Source organism: Anopheles bellator, chromosome 2, assembly GCF_943735745.2.
Source record: "Anopheles bellator chromosome 2, idAnoBellAS_SP24_06.2, whole genome shotgun sequence".
NCBI classification, from domain to species: Eukaryota; Metazoa; Arthropoda; class Insecta; order Diptera; family Culicidae; genus Anopheles; species Anopheles bellator.
Window position 1 is genome coordinate 79,550,819 of NC_071286.1, and position 19,173 is coordinate 79,569,991.

The 19,173-nt window shown below is 51.3% G+C and overlaps 1 protein-coding gene across 1 annotated transcript in view; it reads left to right on the forward strand.

Annotated features, from left to right (window-relative positions):
• LOC131212899 (cGMP-dependent protein kinase, isozyme 2 forms cD4/T1/T3A/T3B) overlaps positions 1–19,173 on the forward strand; it is a 77,035-nt gene that overhangs the window by 4,160 nt on the left and 53,702 nt on the right. The window contains exon 2 of the mRNA XM_058206978.1: positions 17–930. Coding sequence (XP_058062961.1) covers positions 65–930 — 866 coding nt within the window. The 5' untranslated portion in view covers positions 17–64. The remainder of the gene's footprint in view (positions 1–16; positions 931–19,173) is intronic.

Below are 19,173 nucleotides of genomic sequence, written 5' to 3' on the forward strand. Positions count from 1 at the left end.
TCTCTCTCTCCGATAGATTTTATTTTTATGACACCACCGGTAGCAAACAGCAAAAACAGTGTGGATGCGCGTGTGTTTTGACGGGCTGTGCTTCGCGTCACGGCGCCCGGCCGTCGAGCAGGAGACGCAGACGGTGTTGTGCGGGGCCACCGCCCTGGACGCTCAGCAGCTCGGCCGGCTGCTGAAGTACGCGAACTTCGCGTCCCCCGCAACAGCCCTCGGCGGCAGCGCCGTGCTGACATCGGCCCCGGTCCTCGCGAAGAAGAACGCGGCGCCATCGACAGCGTCAGTCAGCGCGCACTGTCCGGCGAGTGCAGATCGTCCGCCGCGCAGCAACAAGCAGCAGCATTTCGCGCCCGCGACCAGTGGCCACCACACCATGAGTGACGGGAGTAGTGCGACGCAGGCGGGGGGTGCGGCGGCCACCGCTCCCGGCGACAGCGAGACCGCCACCCCGAGCCCCACGAGCGACACGGTCAACAACAACGTGGCCGACCGGCCCGGGCTGCACCTCGAGCTGGTGGCCAGCTACAAGCAGCTGGCGGCGCTGCAGGGCGACCAGCAGGTGCAGAGCACCCTGCAGAATCTGTTCATCGGCGACATCGGGGAGAGTGGCGGCGTGGTCGGGCTGTCGCCGCAGGTGCAGGAGCTGCTGAAGATCGTGCAGGTGAAAGACATCCGGATCCGCGAGCTGGAGGACGTGCTGCGCCAGAAGAACGACGAGGTGGCCGAGCTGCGGAGCCACCTAGACAAGTTCCAGAGTGTATTCCGGACGGGCGGCGGGGCGACGGCCGTCTCGCCCGGCGGCCGCAAGCTGGGCACCACTGGGCAGCGCCAGCGGGCCCAGGGAATCTCGGCCGAGCCGCAGAGCGAAAGCTCCGTCCTGGAGCTGATGCACGTCACCTTCCCGAAGTACGACAAGGAAGAAAGGTACGTACCGACGGAGCACGGAGCACGGGCGGTGCTATTTCGGACCCTTTATGGGCCTAGGGCGCGTGCGGTGGCCGTGACCGGCCCGGGCCGCTGTCTATCGTCTCGATCGCTCTCGATTCGCGCTCGATTCCGAGAACTCCGGGGGCTCGCTACTGGGCACACCGGCAACAACCGGTCCGATTGTGTGGTCCGGCAGGCCCATCATCTCGATCGCGAACGATCAAGCTGACGTTATCTGGTTTATACGATCAATTAGTCCATTGGCGGCGGTGCATCGAAAGTGCAGCTGCGCCTGGCGTCGCGTGCAACAAACGCGCGGAATCCTATTCGCAACCTATCGGCCATGATGGGTACGGGTGCCGTTCTAGCGTTACGAACGCAGAGTGATATCTGCTTTTAATTCGAGTTATCAAGCGGCTTTACTGTCATTCACTGCACATTGCATCATCCTGCTTTCCCGTCATTCACGAAGCGATCACGTTTGACAGCGCCAGACTTTGTGGCTGCGATCTGTCATCCCAATTGATCCTCTGGTCTAACATTGCGAGTTGCTATTAAAGCGATCGACAATGTTTTTGACAAATTGACACGACTCTTTATTTAGTGAATGGATCAACCAAAAACCACGCAAAACTTTGCTTTGGTTTGATCAACTAATGCCAGTTACATTTAAACAAATTTAGGCCAAAGCCGGCCACAGGTCATTCTACAGTCTGAGAAAACTAGTTTGTGACTCGTGTCGAGACGGTCGAAGCTGGGAAGCTACAAAACCATTGTAATCACTAAACGTGCATACGCATCTGAAGCATGGACTCTGTCCAAAACCGATGGAACTCTCCGAGAGGAAGATGTTCATATTGATATTTGGCCCCGTATATGTGAAGAAATAATGTAGAATCCACGCCAACAGTGAGCCGAACGCACTGCAGCGTTCTACAGCGTATACGCCTCACCAGGCTCCGGTGGGCTAGTCATGTCATGAGAATGACGAACGACGAACCCACCTCGTAAACGCTTCTTGGGCCGTCCACAGAGACAGAGGTCCTTAGGGACCGCGGACACTTAATATGCTGTTTAATCTGCTTAATAATTAAAATTGAATGATCTACTGGGGCGTGAGTTAGGTTCGGCATTTTAACGCCTTTTTTAACCTTCGGCACGGTACCATTCGGGCAATTTGGGTGCAAAATCCATTCACTCCGATCAAGGGTGTGTGCCGTGCACATTTCACGCAAAAATCACGTCTGGAGTGCGCTCTCTACGCGCGGTAAGGGTGAGGCCAGTAAGTTAGACGCCAGAGCATAGGACCAGGGGACAAAGTGCAGCAAAAGGAGCATAGTCGAGCGAACCAGAACCTCCGAGCCACCGAAGCGGGGACCGCACACGCATTCGCAGGCCACGAAAAAAAAGAGGGCTGCCACTTGGCCGTTACGCAATTCGCGTGTCTCAATCGCGCCCAGCATAGGAGCGCCCTCCGCGTTCCGTGGTGTGGCGCAGCCGAGTACGTTTATGGGCATAAATAACGCCGCCATTCGCTCCGCTCCCCGAGAAGGTATGTGTCGCTCCGCAGATTATGAGACCCGGGCGGGGACGGTTTCCGTCGATCAGCGTCGATCATGGTGGGATGTGTTGAAGAGCATGTTTTTTCCACCGGCGGGCGACATAAATCATACGAATCGCACTGAAAAGTGCATCACACACAGTTGAGGGCAACGGCGAAACGACGTTTAATGGCGGCGTGACTCACTCACGTGTTCAGACCTCACTCGCCAGTTGTCGGTTGTTTCGGGGGAAGGGAGAAAAATAAAACCTAATCCACGACATCATGTTCCGCGGTTCTGGCGCATGTGTTTTGTGCTGTGCGAAACAAATTGCCGATGATTAGCAAACGCCCAGCAGAGCCGGCCCCGGAACCGACCAAATATGGCCCCGGAACCGACCATTGCGATCGGTTTATTGCCACCACATGACGGGTTGTCGATAATAAAATTTTACCATCAGCGAAAAATAGACCAACGACATACGATCAGCACAGCTTGCCAATGCTACGCCACGCTTCTGGAAGCAATAAATGAACTAAATATAGTTCTGCTGTGTGTCCCCGGGGTCATGGGGCGGCACAGGAAATGGTTGAAGTAGTGAAGATGAAATGTGCTCCGGAAGGACACTTTTTATGGCCATTTGTGTTACATCACTGCGTTTTTTGTAATACTATTTCGCAAACTAAAATGATGATTTATGCTGATGTTTACGATCGAGGATCGAAAGTGACGATCATAGTCTTTTCTAGTCTGTTCCATACCAACCACGGGCCACGGTGTCGGGAGCAGACACGCCAATAGCGTAAATAAACTATACCGCAAGAGGGTGGTCTGGTTTGAAATGTTTGAGTTTCTGCCTCTTATCGGGACCGTATTAACTATTGCCCCATCCGCGAACGGACAGCCACTTCCGAGTGCCATTCCGGAGTCTGACAGATTAATGTATCCGTCAGTTTGTAGTTACGAGTAGCGCGGCCAGGATTATCCATAATAACAGGTTATGACGATAGATTTTTGGCCCCCGCCAGTTGGTGCTACGTGTGGGTTCAGTTCTGTACCCTTTTCGTAAAACTTTAAAACGTAAAAACGTAAAGCCGAAAAAAAGATTTTTTTTTTGAATTAAAAACGAACGTATATTGTTATTTATCACCTGTTCTGGCCGTTTAAACGGGGAACAAAATATTGACATCCCGAAGCAGTTCTTGGAAATAGTTTAATAGTATTTTAACGAACGGACGCCAAAAATCCATCCGCCAAAAATCGTGGCAGACCCTTCTTTTCCTTGGAACCCTTTCTCGTATGGGGGATGTTTACGGCCCGTGTTTTGCTATATTTAGATGCACTTTGGATAGCATACTTTCGATGATGCCGTTTTACGGCATGATTATGTTCATCACCATTCGTTTGGGCGATATTTTCGAACTGATCTTGCTCTGTCTTTCCTGATTAAATTAGGGCCCCGCTTTAAAAGTTTAATATGATCGCAAATCGGAGGTGGCCCGCGAATCAATTCGATCGATCGCTGAAATTTGGAAGTGCCCAACAAATCGTTCCTGCACCGAGCATTAGCACGCTCCACGCTCGATCGATCGCACGGTGCACGGTTGTGTCCTGGGTCCACAGGAAACATAAAACGGAGCCTCTTACACCGTCGTCGGTGCTCGTGCTCGGTTAAGACGGAAAGGGCCGGCAAGTGTGCCAATGGCACCGCACGCAAATCGCGGCTGGGCACACGAGGCGAACGACGCAAACGGTTGCTCCTCGTCGCTGCTGCTGCTGGCCGTGATGGACACGATGAAACACGATAGTGCAGTGGCTGACCACGCCGCCGCTCCGTAGTGCCATTTTGCAACTCACGCCGGCGTGCGTGACCGTTTAGCGTAACGCGACGCGACGAAACTCACCGTGCCCGGGGGGTCGGGAGGTGAAAATGAATCAAAATGTAATTAAAATGTTGCCAATCGGAATATCGTAAATCCGCATCGAGAGGGCCCTATCGGAATGCAATTAACAAGAGCGAACCGGGAGGCGGCGCGGGACTTGCAATGGCCGCGCACGTGTCGGGCTGGTGAGAGGCGCACACGACAGCCTGGGCCTGCCACTGGAAGCTGTTCTTCGGGATGACGATCAGCTTCTTGGCTCCTAAGCCGTTTGCCGAAGACAAACTGTTATTTGCCTCCGTCTGGAAGTGCTCGTTGCTTTAAGTTGCTGCCGGCGCTGCTTGGAAATGGCTGCCAATTCAGTTGAGGCGTTGGGCGCATAATGCAAACCGATTTGGCTTTCACGGCCCATTAATCGTGTTGCACGGAAAATCGTGTCTCCCTGATCCGGCAAGACCATTACCGTAACAGGGGTATTTTCTAAATCATCACCACTCATCATTCGTTGATTAGCGAGCATCAAAATGCGGATTAAATCGTGAATGAATCCGATGAAAAAGGCGGGCTACAATGCTGTATGTTTCAATGTTGCCCACAAAAGATCGACGGGAACATGCAAACAATTAACTCGTGTGCTGGGGGCCCCTCCGGTGGCCTAGCTGCCATAAAACTGATTTATGGTAATGTTGATTGTGCTGAATAATAACGATGTGTTTTGTGGTCATTAATGCAACCGTTTAGAAGATAAACATGGTGCGGCCACCGGGCTTTTAACGGTGCTGTGACGACGCGCTGGAGCGGGCACACGATCGGCGGAGGAATCGGATCGCAAATCGCGATCCAGGCACGTGTGCGATCGCATAAATTAATCCTTTACGAAGGGTTTCTTATTATTTTGGTTTACAAAATTAGTGTACTTTTCAATGTTTCGATCACTGAAAGCCTTCATTGGCTGGCAAAGTAACTCGAGCGCGACTCGTCGGCGACGGCGATATCAATTAGCTTGCGTACGTTGCACGCGGACCATATAATTACCGTCCCCGGTGCACTTCCGGCGAGGAAATGTCAAACGGTAATCGGCTACAAGATGACGTGGCTGCTACTACGAGCTGATCGCGCGAGCCGTCCGAACCCCGTTGGGCTTTTCAAACAACTTACTTAACCGTTCCCGCCGGCCAACGGAACCGTGTTGAGGTTCCGTTTCACAAATCGAGACCCGCCATCGGCGGTGTCGAAGGGTGTGTCACCCTCAGCAAACCAAATAACGTGGACAGAATTTTCCTCCGGGAAATCGCGAAGCGGGAAGGAAGAACTGTTGCCTCCCGGTTCGACAGACAGTGGCCACCACGGGGGCCACCACTTACCGAGCCCCGGATAATGAGTCAGTAAACGGTTCATGAATAATGGATCGGTGGGGCGACAACTAGTTTTCCGCGCGCCGCTGGCTACGGTGGAGGTTTTGTTCGGACCACTGGCGCCAGGAGCTCTAAACGGCAGCAGCAGATCGAAGATCATGATTATTGTCCTTTAATGGGACCACTGGCCCCGGGTGCTCGTAAAATATTGGCTCCACTTTTTATTAATAATAATTTTTTTTTGGGGGGCGTGATTCAGCACTTGATGGCGCAATTGAAAGTTCTGGTCGTTTGGTGACCGCAGAAATCGATTCGATTTAAATCCGGGCTGTCAACCGGCCAGCCCAGTGGTCTCGGTGCGCGCGATAAAATACGTAAATTATTATCACCCGCCAAAGGATCGAAGGTGTTTGTCGAAGCGCCAGCGCCACCGATTTGTTTCAAACGGGGCGCCCCATTCTCGCAGAAACGGTTACGGATAATCCTTGGCGCTCGTCGGCGTCGTTAATAATGTCATAACTTAATCGGTCCGATTACCTCATACTTTTGCTGCCCCACAGCATACACAACATAGTGTTTTCACGCTCAGCAGTCTCGCGATCGGGCCTCGGCTCGGCAAAGGGATTGGCGCAAGGGCCTCCTCCGCATGCTGATCATCATCATAAATTGGCACGGAGTGGCCACGAGGGTCTGGTCGGGGTCTGGTCGGGCACCCTATCGCCTACAGGCGATCGCCATGTCACCCTTAATGGGCACCGGGGGTCTGTGGGACCCCAGCGGCCGCAGTCGTCTTAGCAGTCGCCAATTATCCCGCGCGCGGTACTCACGATCGGAGCACGGGTACTGTCACGGTCGGCCGAGTGAACCCCGAGCCACAAACGGACAGATTACTTCATTACGGGGTCTCCCCGAGATTTTAATCAGAAAGTCTCCGCGCACCGAACGCGCACGCCTTCTGATTACGTCTGCTACGTGGAGGGCAAATAAAATTAGTAGCGCAGATCCGTTAGACGACTTCGAAGGGCGGACCCGTAGATATCCTTTTTTTCGTTTTGCCCCCGCGGTGAATGGTTCTGGGCTGTGGTGGTGGCCAGCAAAAGTGAAACACATTCCAGGGCATCTTACTCATCGACCAGCGTGACCCGAAGTGTCATGCGTCCCTGGAATCGATTGGCACCATTTTGGAGCTCGATTCACAGTTTGTTTTCCCATACTCTAATTTCCGTTCCACGTGCTGTCCCCCGTGTTTACGTTCCGGAAGGTTTGATGAAAAATAGTTTCGCCGACCGATCGCCATCCGCCATCAGGATGTTGACTGCGGCTCATCCCTGCACCCTTTTTTGCATGGAAGGGTGTTTGAGGTTAGCTTTCGGCCCACACGGGGGCGTCGTACACAAACAACGGGATCCCGTTTTGCGGCCGCCGCCGATCCGTCAACGGGCGCAATGTTTTGCCCGGTTGGACCGCGGGCGTCGGGCCGGCGTTGATGGGCCGCTTGATGGCCGCACTAAATCAAATCACGGCCCCCCCTCCGGGAGGTCTATGAGGTCAGTTTATACGAGGTCGATGAGGTGATGAAATGTGCAACGTGTGCAGCGTGTGTTTGGGCGGCTTTGCTTTCATCGATCTCGCACTTCGGAACCCCCCGGAGAAGCGATGATCGTTTCATAGTGGCCCTTGTTATGGAGTAGCTGGGCGTTATAAATAATTTAGTGGCACTTTAGCTATTTTTACTATTAGATTGGAGAAAAAGAAAACCATAATTTTGGCGTGAAATTTAAAACCCATTTTCAGATGTTTCGGCATGTCCAAGCTGAGCATTAAATATGCATCGTTTTGTTGAATAACTTGTTGCCATTTTATAGGTAACCTTACCGAAACAACTCATAATAAGTTATTCCTTTCAAATCCCACCAAACATCTTCAGTAGAACCTTCCTGGCTGTTAGTCCTGGTTTGGCCACCGTTTGAGCTACTTCGCCACGTTTCGATCACGATCGTTTCCTCAGATACCATCCGTTTAAGAAATGGATCGATTCCATTTGGCCAAGGTTTTGCCGATGGAACCTCGATCCATCATAATCGAAATTCTTTGCTACTGAGCCAACAATGGATTCTAGTTTTTCCCCGACATAATATTCGAAACGATTCTGGATCAAAGTCGTGCCAAAAAAAATACAGTAACCCGTAACCGCTGGTTCCCTTCTTAAGTTCCGCTTGTTTTGTTGCACTTCTTGGACCTTCTCCCATAAATAAATCATCAATCAGCTTCGGTGCACTAATGGCACCCTGCCGAAGGTGATGCCGCGGGTGCAGTCTTTCGACGCCTTTCGATCACGCCAACTTCGCCCGCAAGCCGCGCCATTTGGCCGATCGCCAGCCGAAACCTGTCAAAAGTTCAATCGAATTTGTCATCGACAATTATGCTCGTGGTCGGCACGCGGTGTGTGGGCCACCGCATGCGGTGTTTCCTGGCGCCAGCGAGTGGGCGTTGACGTGGCTGGGGCCACGATTAATTACCCGTATCGATTGGTGAAGGCATTTCGATTGGCATCTCACTCGCTAAAAGGATATTTCGGTCACTCGAAATGGTGGCGTAGTTTTATGTACAATAAATATTGTTTCGGTTAATTCTTTAAAAAACGCTGGCTGTAGCATAAATTGGAAGCTGACTGTCGGCACGAGCCCGTGCCGAAAGCAAGCCACCCACCAAGACCAAGTGGCCGCCAGCCAGCGGCCACTTGCTCATGTAGCTTATATTTTAATTTCATTTTAATAGCGGCCCGGCAACGTGTCAAAGGCATGTCAAAGCGCGCAGTTGCGACGGCTGCCGCTGCTGCCAAGATTGGATTTCAAACACTAAATGCGTCTATATCTCGCACCGAGATGCTGCCCCGGCCCGGCCATCAGCCGGTTATGCGTGCCCACCAGGTTCGGTTCGATTTACTCATGTTCGGTGTTCGGTCTCGCATTACCCGCGCCGAGAGACCTGCGCCGAGTATGTTGTAGGGCAATGTGTTTTGCATATTATGCGCGTGCTGCGCGCGTACCTTTTAATTTATTAACTATTATGCTGTCAGCGAAATGCGCGATAGTGCGCAAGGTGCACCCGGCTAAAACGAATAATTTGTCTTTCTGGCGCTGTTAGATTGGGACCCAAAAACGGCGAACGGAATGTCTTCGCTCAACATTATGTTGGCCCAGCAGAGCGGTGGCCCTTAATTGCCGTATTTATCATCTCACATCATGGCGTGTTAATCTATTCAATTACATTCCGCCGGGGCGTTCTGCGTTTGGACGCGATCCAAATAGTCAATCGAATGGCGGATACTAACGGCCGCCAATGGGCGCCCCGATTAATGAATGATCCGACGGTGGCGATGGGGTCTCCGTTTGATTTATAACCTCAACAGCGGGCCGCAAAGCAAAACAGAATATTGAAATTGATTAGAGTAATACGATAAATGTGCATTTAACATTAATATGACAAACCTACGCTTTCACCAACCTATCGTTAGCCCCCTTTTTGCGGCCGACCACCGAAGGTGTATGATTCATGTGCAGCCCATTTTTCAACCCATTCGTGTTCGAATTGTGCCCGAACCGGGCCCGGTGAACCACCAGCATGCATCGGATGCAAATGAAGCCACTGCAGTCGCGGGGCTTCCTATCGGCCGTGCAGTGCGACTTCCTGTGCCGCCCGGTGCCTGAAGCTCACTCCGTATAGGCGCTGATAACCGATAGGTCACGGCAGTACCGGCTGATGAATAAACACCCGCACCCGGTTATCGGTAAACGTCAGGCAGAAAGCTTGACGGGGACCCTTTCCCGGGCCAGCAGCAGCAGCAGCAGGTTGATGATAAGTGTGGCGCAACCTGCACACGGGTGTTCGTGGATGGTGTCGGCATTTTTATGCCACTCATTTTATGACCCAAAACTGATCGCCCGTTCGTTCGTTTGCCCAACATTATGTTGGCTTCCGTCACTGGGACCGTTCCCATTCGGAACGAACGCTTTATGAATCGGGAGAATCGGGAAGCGACTTGTCGTTGTCTGGGATGTTCGGAAATGGGTTCGGATCGCCTAAAAATAGATCCCACTTACCGACACTCGGCTCGCTACAATCCGTCCCTGGTGGCCCCCCCACTATCGTATCATTGTATTTTGCTCGATTTAATGTCCATCAAGCCAGGCTGAACCTGAAGAAGAGCCGGCCGACCTAGTAGCCTGCTGTGGGGGTCGATGAAAACAGATCCGGATTGGAACCATCCCAAGGGGCGGCCGGCGGCGGCGTGGACCGCCCACCGCGAGTCTATTTTTGGTCTCGGTGCCCTGTGTGTGCCAACAGCTGGCGGGGGATTTTCACTTTGCTTTGGCCCAACCGCCACCGAACACACCAGATGGATGAGAGAGTCTAAGTCATGGCACGCGAGACCTATGATCGTTTGCGGGAAATCTTGGGGCGGCCACCTCCCGCTGGGAGCTGCTGTCGTTGGCAATTAATGCCGCTCAGCGGTGCCCAGCTTGACGCGGCAATCGGGCACTTTCGAGCTGTGCAATCGAAAAGGACAATGAGGTTCCGGGTGACTGGCGGGCAACAATGTAGAACCGGACTTTAATGCCAGATTACACCGACAGCCTGCTGAGATAGAATAAGCCTTTTCTGTTTCAGTCTGTTGCTGTTAAATCTGTTGTCATTTGAACTTAGTAGACGATGTGTGGATGAGTTGCTCTATGAGTTGTTAATTTTTGACAGCCTACTAAGATTACATCTGTAGCTTTGTGCACTGACGAGTAAAATTTTGAATAAGTAACTGAATAGTAGTCTGAATATGCAGTCTTGGGAAAGGAGAATCTCTTTTACTAAAGCACAGATTAAGCTAGTTTCAATGACACTTTTATAGTCTGTTCATCTTGGGAGCTAGTGTAAAGCGTTTGATCCAATGAGATTAAAACACAACCAGAGACAATTTTAATCTCTGTTGCTTTCTGTAACGATGTGTTTCTACGGAGGTTTATGGCTAGCTGCGTGACATCGACTGCCATTACCGACTGCTCTATCAAGCTCCATGCTCAAAATGTCTCAAAAAATACTCCAATTTTTAGTCTGTTCTTTTGTTGATCCAAATTATTGTTATAATTATCATTACTATTTATTATACGAAAGGAAGAGTCGTATTGGCTCCAAGTTGGAGTTTGGCACTGCCAGGTTGCACCGTTGACGGATGATCTACTGACGACTCACAGTTGATCGATTGTAAACATATAATCAAATCAACAACAGAATCAGTAATTATTAGTGATAAGTTTATCTGGCTATCCTCGACAGCGGCAACGTCCCAGTGTCGTCCCTATCCGTTGCGGTAGCAAACTCTGCAGGTCTTCGATCAATTTCGACATTCCCGCTGCAAACACGATCCCGCGAAGGTTGTTACTTAACCACCGCTTAACTCCCTCCCTTTTGAGGATCATCGTCGACCGGCTGGGTTTATTTATGAGCAATTCGCGCCCACCGGCAAGGCCCTCCACCGGATTCAAGGATTCCGGATGCCATAACCGGGCCCCACAGCAATGCAGTCCATTTCCGGGGCCCAGCGCGTGGCTCTAAAAGGCCACGCGAAAAACCGGTGCCCGCTGTCGTCCGCTCCGTCGTCTGCTTGTGCACTAACGAACACTGGCATGACACGGAACTGTCACTCCACGCCTCCGGTGATCGACAGTCGCGTCCGTCCGTGGGCCATCCGCCGGAATGTCGGGAACATGATGCATGTTTTGCGCACGGCGGGGATTCCCTGTTTCGTGGGCCTGTCACCGAGTGACCGCTCGCGGTGTCGTGTTTATTTCTCACATTTATTTTATTTTACCGTCCCGAGCCCGAGGGAGGAAAATCCGTCCCGTGGCCAATGATAACGGTACAGGGGCAGAAAAACCGAATCGAGTCGGGAAAAAAACCGCTGGCGCACTGCTTGATCTCTCCACCATTTTAGGTGGCGATCGTGTGGCCCTTAAGAAAAAAATGGAAACTCGCGCATGAGGCGCACGCAACGCGCTGGAAGACCTTCCCGAAGGCGACGAGGGGAGGCGCACAAAACGTGAGATGAATGTAACGATAAATTTTCTTTCACCTGACGCCGGACCTTCCGCGAAGATCTGCGCGCCATTGATTATGCGCACGGAAGAGAGCGAGAAAAAAAACGGCACAACGGAACACTCAAACCGCTGCGACCCCGGGGAAAGGCGAAGGATGTTCGTGATGCGCGTGCGCGATGGGGCGAGCCGGAGCCCGGGCAAGCAGGGAGTTTTCCAGCGGCCTCGGCCTCTCGCTCTCGGCCTCTGATTAATATCGGACACCGCAAGCCACAAACGTCGCCCCGTAAATCACCCAGACCAAGTCGCCACGCGGAGTCCTTATGTTGCAACGGTGCACTTGCGCTTAAATGCATGATTGATTTTCCCTCTGATTGGGAGCGCACGCGGTCGGTATGCACGATGTGCACCGTACGGCCACTTATTGCACAATCGGCCCTGCCAAGGGAGCCCTCCGCCGTCGATCGGTAATAATTAGTGTGCTCGCGATGTGGCAGGCATCAATCAGACGATCGCGCACCTAGGAAAGGGGTTTGTATGACCTCCCGGGCCCCGACTCCGGGTGCCGAAGCAATCGATCAGCAGAATATTAAATTTCGAACAAACAATAGGACTAATTTGCGATCGCGATCACGCAGCACCAATGTGCGCGCCTCCGAAGGACTTTGTTGTGCAACAACGCCAATTGCGCCATTCGTGAATGTAAAACACTGCCCGAATCCTTGGGTCGCTTGGCTTTAGAATGATGAACGTCAAAAAAAGGCGATTGTGAAGGAAAGGATTATAAGCTGGTGATTATCCTTTCGAAGCGATTTTTAACCCAAGATTTATGGCTTGCCCGCCGAAGACCAGCCCGGGCACGAGTGGGTCCTGTGGCCGTACGTCATAATTTGGTTATTTTATTTGCTCGTGCGCTGCCCTCGAGCGCTTCTCGTGCCGCTGAGTGATGGGCACTTAAGAACCTGCGCCGGCCGTAAATCGTCCGAAGGCGTCACCGTCCGACCGATGCAAGTGCAGCTCATTTGCAAATGTCACTCGTGACAAATGCCCAGTTCCATGTTGCACCTTGCAGCGAAATCCAGCCCGGCGCTCGCTGGGCTCGCTCGGACTCGAACCGGTGGCCCAGGCTCTGGGCAATGGATCGCCATCGGCCTTCACCCTGCGATGGGAAAGGACCTCCCGCCGGGCTGGTTTTGGGTGGGGAGCCACTTTCGCTGACAACGCCCCATGCGCGCGGCAGATTAATCCATTTATTAAAATCCACGTGGTGGGATTTGGTTAATTTAAGCTTCGCGCAAACGTTCGATCGGGGCATAAGTTAACGTCAAAAGGTGCGCTTTGCGAAACGGTTTGTTTATGCTGTGCGCCAGCACAATAATCATTGTGGTGGCCAGAGGGACACACAGGTGGCCCAACCCTTGAGTGTGTAGCGACCCCCGATGGAGTGGTCCGGTATTGTTCAAATATTTTCTTCTATTGATGAAGTAAATGGAACCGAACGCGGAAGAGATCTGTTCAGAATTGGCGTTCACAACAAATTGACTAGCTTCACTTCCGCTTTCATTTGTAATCCGTCCGTGGCCAGAGTTTATTTTTTCCTGCTCCTTCTAGGGTCACCAAATATATTTTTTATCGATGTAGCAGACTTTTGTTTATTGAACCTTAAGCAATCAACGGACCAACCAAAAGAAGCTCGCCCTCGAAGGGTTAGAAGATTCGTTGCCTCAGACCAATCCACTACATTCACTGCTGCCGAGCCGATGAGCCGAGCGCGCGTTCGAAGGTCTCGCGCTCGCGAAATGTCCCTCGGGCGGATTCAGCGCCACGCTGCTTACGCAAACCGTTTCTCCGAACCGATCCCGGGGAGGCTGGCCACCGGAGACCACCCCGGGAGCCAACGAGTGTGGGGTCACCGAGCCGCAAATCGAAAACCAAATACACTCGGGCGGAGCCTATGACAGGCGAACTACTCTCGCGGTGCTCGGCGGCCCTACCTTCGAAACCGTTTCGGTTCGGTTCGTACACCTAAAAGGACATCCACGCGTTAGCTGGCCGCAGCACGAACGAGAGCCCTTGGGAGCAGGTTTAGTGTTCTTTTTGCGAAGCCCCTGCGATTCGCGACCCAAGGAGGTAATGCGGTAGCAGAGATTGGCCGCCGGCAGAAGGAGTGTCCGGTTTTGGCATCTTGTTTTACTTATCCTCGCAACGAGGCACCCAAGAACGCTAATGAACGCGAACCGATGGTCGGCCATTGGACGACGATTTCTGTTTGCTTGTCTAGGGCCGCGCACCGCCAAGCACCACCGACGGCGCTATGTTGCCAATCACTGGCCCACCGCGCCCGGTTCGGAACGATTACTTAATTTATAAACAATCTGCAGACCCCCCCACGGATCGTTGGGACTGGAATCTAGTCTGCCACACGTTGCAGCGAGTTGTGTTTTGCACGCCCCCAGAGTGGCCAGTGATCTGTTCTGCGTCATTTGGTAACGATTCGAGGAGGAAATGGAACATCGTGGCCCTGGGAGACTGTGTTCCGAATTTAGGTTGTTGTTGGTTGAAACAGCCACATTTGACACTTTTTAAAGCATGTTTTCCTATTTGAAGTGATAAAAAAGGGTTTCCTTTTTGTGAAAATTGTAAGCAAGGCCATGGCGATCACCTTCGCGCTCAGTGGCTTCGGTAGCTTTCGGTGCTTGGCAAATTGGCTGTAATGGGCGTTTCTAAAGGAACTATAATTTATCAGCCTCTGATTCTGACCGCTCGATTCTGAACCGATGCTGATAATGATGACGTAAAAAATATTATCATTCTATTTGCTTCCATCGGCCGAGAGAATGGGTGAAAAATTACCTTGGCCCCCACAGTCATGAAAATGGAGTTCCCGCTTCCGTTTTTTCGTTGTTGTTTATGTTGGCCACAGGTTTTGGGCACCTAAACGCAGACAGTTTGGCACGATGGAGGCGGCGTGAGGGAAACCAGTTTCGGTCACGGCTGACATTGCACAAACTTCCGGACCGAACTCGCCGCCGCGATGATGAATGGCCAAGCGTTTACTGTGGCAATATATAATCAACAGCCGTAATCAACGCGACGACGGATGAGGTCGGTCTTTTTGCTCATTTCAATTTAAACACATTCGTTCAACAGGCGGGAGTTGAGGGTGGAAACAAGGGTTGATAACGGCGTGAAGGTGACCAGTAGGTGACTGGAGCAAATCGATAAATTGGCACTTCTTTACGCTGTTCTACATTCCGTTCACATTGAGATGGGAATTGCGTCAACGCGTGATTCCTGCCCAGTTGAATGCATTTTCTCCTTATTCCCATCACTCAAAAGCCGTCTGCTGTATCGCCATCGCGCTGAGCGCCGCGTGTTTGTGTCCATTAACACCTCATGTCTGATTTTACGATTTTGCGCCACGATTAGGCTAAGATAACTGGTTTTGCTGCTACCCCTGTCCGTCGAGGACTAATTGGCTTGGAGAGAGAGAAATGCCCCGCAGCCAATGAGCGGAGGTCGGAAATCGCAGCCTGAGCGCCGTGAAAGATTGTTGGACATTATCAACGACACGCTGCAACGAACCGGTTGTAAGTGGAGGGGCCTGGCGAAATTGCAATGAAGAGCCCCGTTGTTTAGCGTGTTAGTTATGATCTGCAGCTCTTACGATTAGTGGTTGATAGTGTCCAGAAGTCCAGGGGTATTATCGGTACTGATTTGGTTTAAGTGCACAACCCGAAGCGGTGCCTTAATTTGAAAACACTTCATTTGATGAAAGGTGTTTTTGAACAACTAATTATTACAATCCAAAGTACCCAACTAATTGCCTTGCTGTGATAACGATCGCATTGAGGTTGCTGATAAAAGTTGGTTTTAGAAGGTATTTTTATCACGCCTTCGATTTTTACAGATGAATGCTCCGCAAAATTCTACGCAAAATGCAAGAATTACTCTTCTTACTTACGGGTCCTCACTTTTAAAGTTGAATTCTGACGGCCATATTTTTCCCATAGTGCGTGGTTGCACACTGTTGCCGCTAGCAACCGCAAGGTGGCGCTGCCTGAAAATCCATCTGCCGGAGAAAAGTTACACTAAAAAATTCAAATTTGACAGCTGAGCAACAGTTTTAAACAAAAGTGGTTGAAAAGCGTTGAAACTTGCGATGTTGACCCGCTATCTGGAAATCGCTGCGCGCCGGAAACAGGTTCTATGCGTAGCCATTATCTGTGGCGATTTTTCATTAAAGAAGCCCTTCACACTATGTCGCCTCACGCAGCTCAGTAGGCTATTTTAGGATTTGGTGGATCGGCACATCGTACTCGTTGGATTGGATTCTACTAATCACCGGAACTGACCAGGAGGATCAACAGCAAAAGACTTCGGATGAGAAAGTGGAATAAAATCGTTTCGTTTTATTTCGCTTATCACTAACATATTAGGATCCTTTTGGAACCACACCGAATACACTTCTCCAAACTGATGGTGACCGAGGGACCCCGCAACTCCGTGCATCAGTTTACTGAAAGATCGGTCCCACGACCGATCGAAGCTGGAAGGCGTACTTCGTCGTCGTGCGCCGCTCGTGCGTTCCGATTCAGCGTCGAGCGGGAAAATTAATGTTTATTAAACACACATTAAATTTTATTTGATAGCTCACGGCACCGTGGTGAGGGTTTATGGGGAAAAAATGGCAACGACCCACCGGCTGGCGGGGGAAGAAATGGCCACATGCATTCGATCGATCGGTCAATCGGTCGGCCGGTCTCGGTTAATGGCGAAAATTGTGCACTTCGGTTGCGCTGTGGTTCAAATGGTTATTGGCTAGCGAATCCGCTAACGGCCATTTGATTGACCCGCGGAACACGCCGCGCTTATCTCAAGTAGGGGGCCGTTCATAAATGGCTGTGTTTCTGAATGGACACAGCTGCTGTGGGCTACTACTAAATTTAGTGTTTGAGTGTTAATTTGAGATAAGTTGATATTAGCACACGTTGTTGATGATTAATCCTTCAGAACTGTAACAAAACATGGCTTTCGGCAAATATTAAATACGCCGGGCAAAGTGGTGTCCGTCATCTGAAGCAATTAAAAATATACTTGACCTTTGCCAATCTCGGCGCTGTGGATCGGCTAGAAAACAATTACATCAACGGCGTGAAACCATTAAAACCGAACTCCGCGCCACGGAGTCGCCGTCCCATTTCTTTGATGTGCTTTCAGCGGCCGTCGTTAATTTAGTGTGTGACTGAAATTTTGTACCGTGCCGTGAACACGTCGTTCTTCACCCATTTGTCCCATTTTTTGACGCTGCCTTCATATACGTGACTAAGTGACCAAGGACCGCCGGGCGCAGAGTTCCGAATCGGTTTCACTAAAACCACCAACCGAACAATCGCAACCAGCAGCATGTAAACCATTTTTCAAACGGTTATCAATCAAACCGCCGGACCAGACCAAACGGGTGAGAAACGAAATCATTTCGGATTTCAAGTCCGGGCCGGGCCATGCGAGAGGCCGGTTTTGGCCAAACAAGGCACCACCGAACAAACATGTCAACAGAGGAGCCAATTTATCGTTTATGCTTCTCAGCCAATCGGAGCCAGCCTTTATTATTTGCGTTTTGCATGATCCTGTGGCCGGCTCACCCATCAAACGCCGATGGCCGTCACCGGCTCTAGTGGCTTAGGATTTGGGATCGCGATCGCGCAATTTGCTACAACTCTATCGGTAAGCCCACCGTTTTATTGCTACACCCGATCAAGGATCAACTTTTTGCTGCCGGCTACCGATCGCGGATTTTCGGGCGCTTTTTGAAGTGACCGCGCGACCGCGACCTGCTACCATTCGTCACCATTCGGTGCGGGTTCGGCTTTTGTTTGGCTCCTTTTTGTTGATTTTTATTTCTTCCGAGCGGCGAAAGGCGCGATCGAGAGCAAACGTGCGTGTGCGAGATTTTTATCGATCGCACCGAAACTGTGGCAGGAAACTCGAAATCCGTTTCGTATAAAAATCGCACCGGTGACCCTCAACTTTTATTTATGTTTTTGCGGCCACCATCGGCGGGCGTTTCGAGTGTTTCGTCTTACGGTCACCTCGGTCACAAAAGGAAACTACGGTTCCTGCGCGCTCGCGCGCATTCCTGCCCGTTGTTCGGAACGGCATTTTAATAACGTTCCAGTTCGAAATGAAGCCATAACTTAGCGGAGCTCGAAAGCGACTTTATAACTCAACCGGCGACTTCGACTTCGAGGTTGAAGAAGCGGCGCGAGAAAATCGTTGTTTCGTGGGCCTCCGCGGTGACAGAAGTGCGACCGAGAAGCGCGGTGATACCGGCGAACGGAGAAAATCGCGGATTAAGAGCTGGCCACTGGTTCCCATCGGGCGAACTGAGCATAAAACGAGCACAGCATAAATTATCCGCCGGCTGGAAACGTGGAGTGCGAATGTTTTCCGTTTTGTTTTGCCGCGGTTCGCCGCGATCGTGGCCATCGCGAAGTTTTGTGTTTACGTTCGAGAAAAGACCATAAAGCCACGGCTATGCTCCTGGCGGGAGGTCCTCCGGCCCTTGGTAGCGTCATGCATTCGTAGCATTGTTTCGGCCGGCCACCGTTGGCACTTGTCGCAGCAACAACCTGCGAATGTCGGGATATTTCTCCGTTTGCTGGCGTCGCGGTTTTTTCCCGACGACACACGCGGCCACTTGAAAGCATAGAGGGACTCCTTGCACCGTACTGTACCATAAATTAAAAACGATTCCGCACGGGAATGACTCCGAGCGAAAGGCGAGCGACCCGGAGAAAGAGCTGTTACCGTTTTTTACGACAAACGGGTCCCAAAATCGATCCGCAGTTTGGGCGACGGACTTTTTATCTTTGCCATTTTCGGCGGATAAAGATAATTTTAATCGGGTTTTCGAGTGAATCGAAACCTTTTAGTAAGACAAAAGTTCCGATGATTCCAAACTCGTTGGAAAGAAAAACCCAGTCCAAAGTTGCCCCAACAAAATGGCCGCGCAGACCGGTTGTTTATGGGCCGTGGCCACGGAATGGGCAGCTGTCAAAACGCTGTCACAATGGGCATTATCGATAAAATCGAACAAATTAAGGAGCATGGAAGAACGCGCCTGAAACACTGCCAACCGATGGTCCGATTCGTTCCTGCACTCTGCTCGGGTCGGAGATTTGCATGTTGCCAGACGATGAATTTTGCGATGCACCATCAAATGCAATTTATTGGCACCGTAAAATACACGCTCGGATCCCGGGACGTGAACAGGGCCGGAGTCCTTTCTTTCGGTCGACCCCATTGATGCCTTTATTTGCCAGAATTTTATTGAGACATTTTGCAATGTGCAGTGGGCCGAAGTGGAATATTGAAA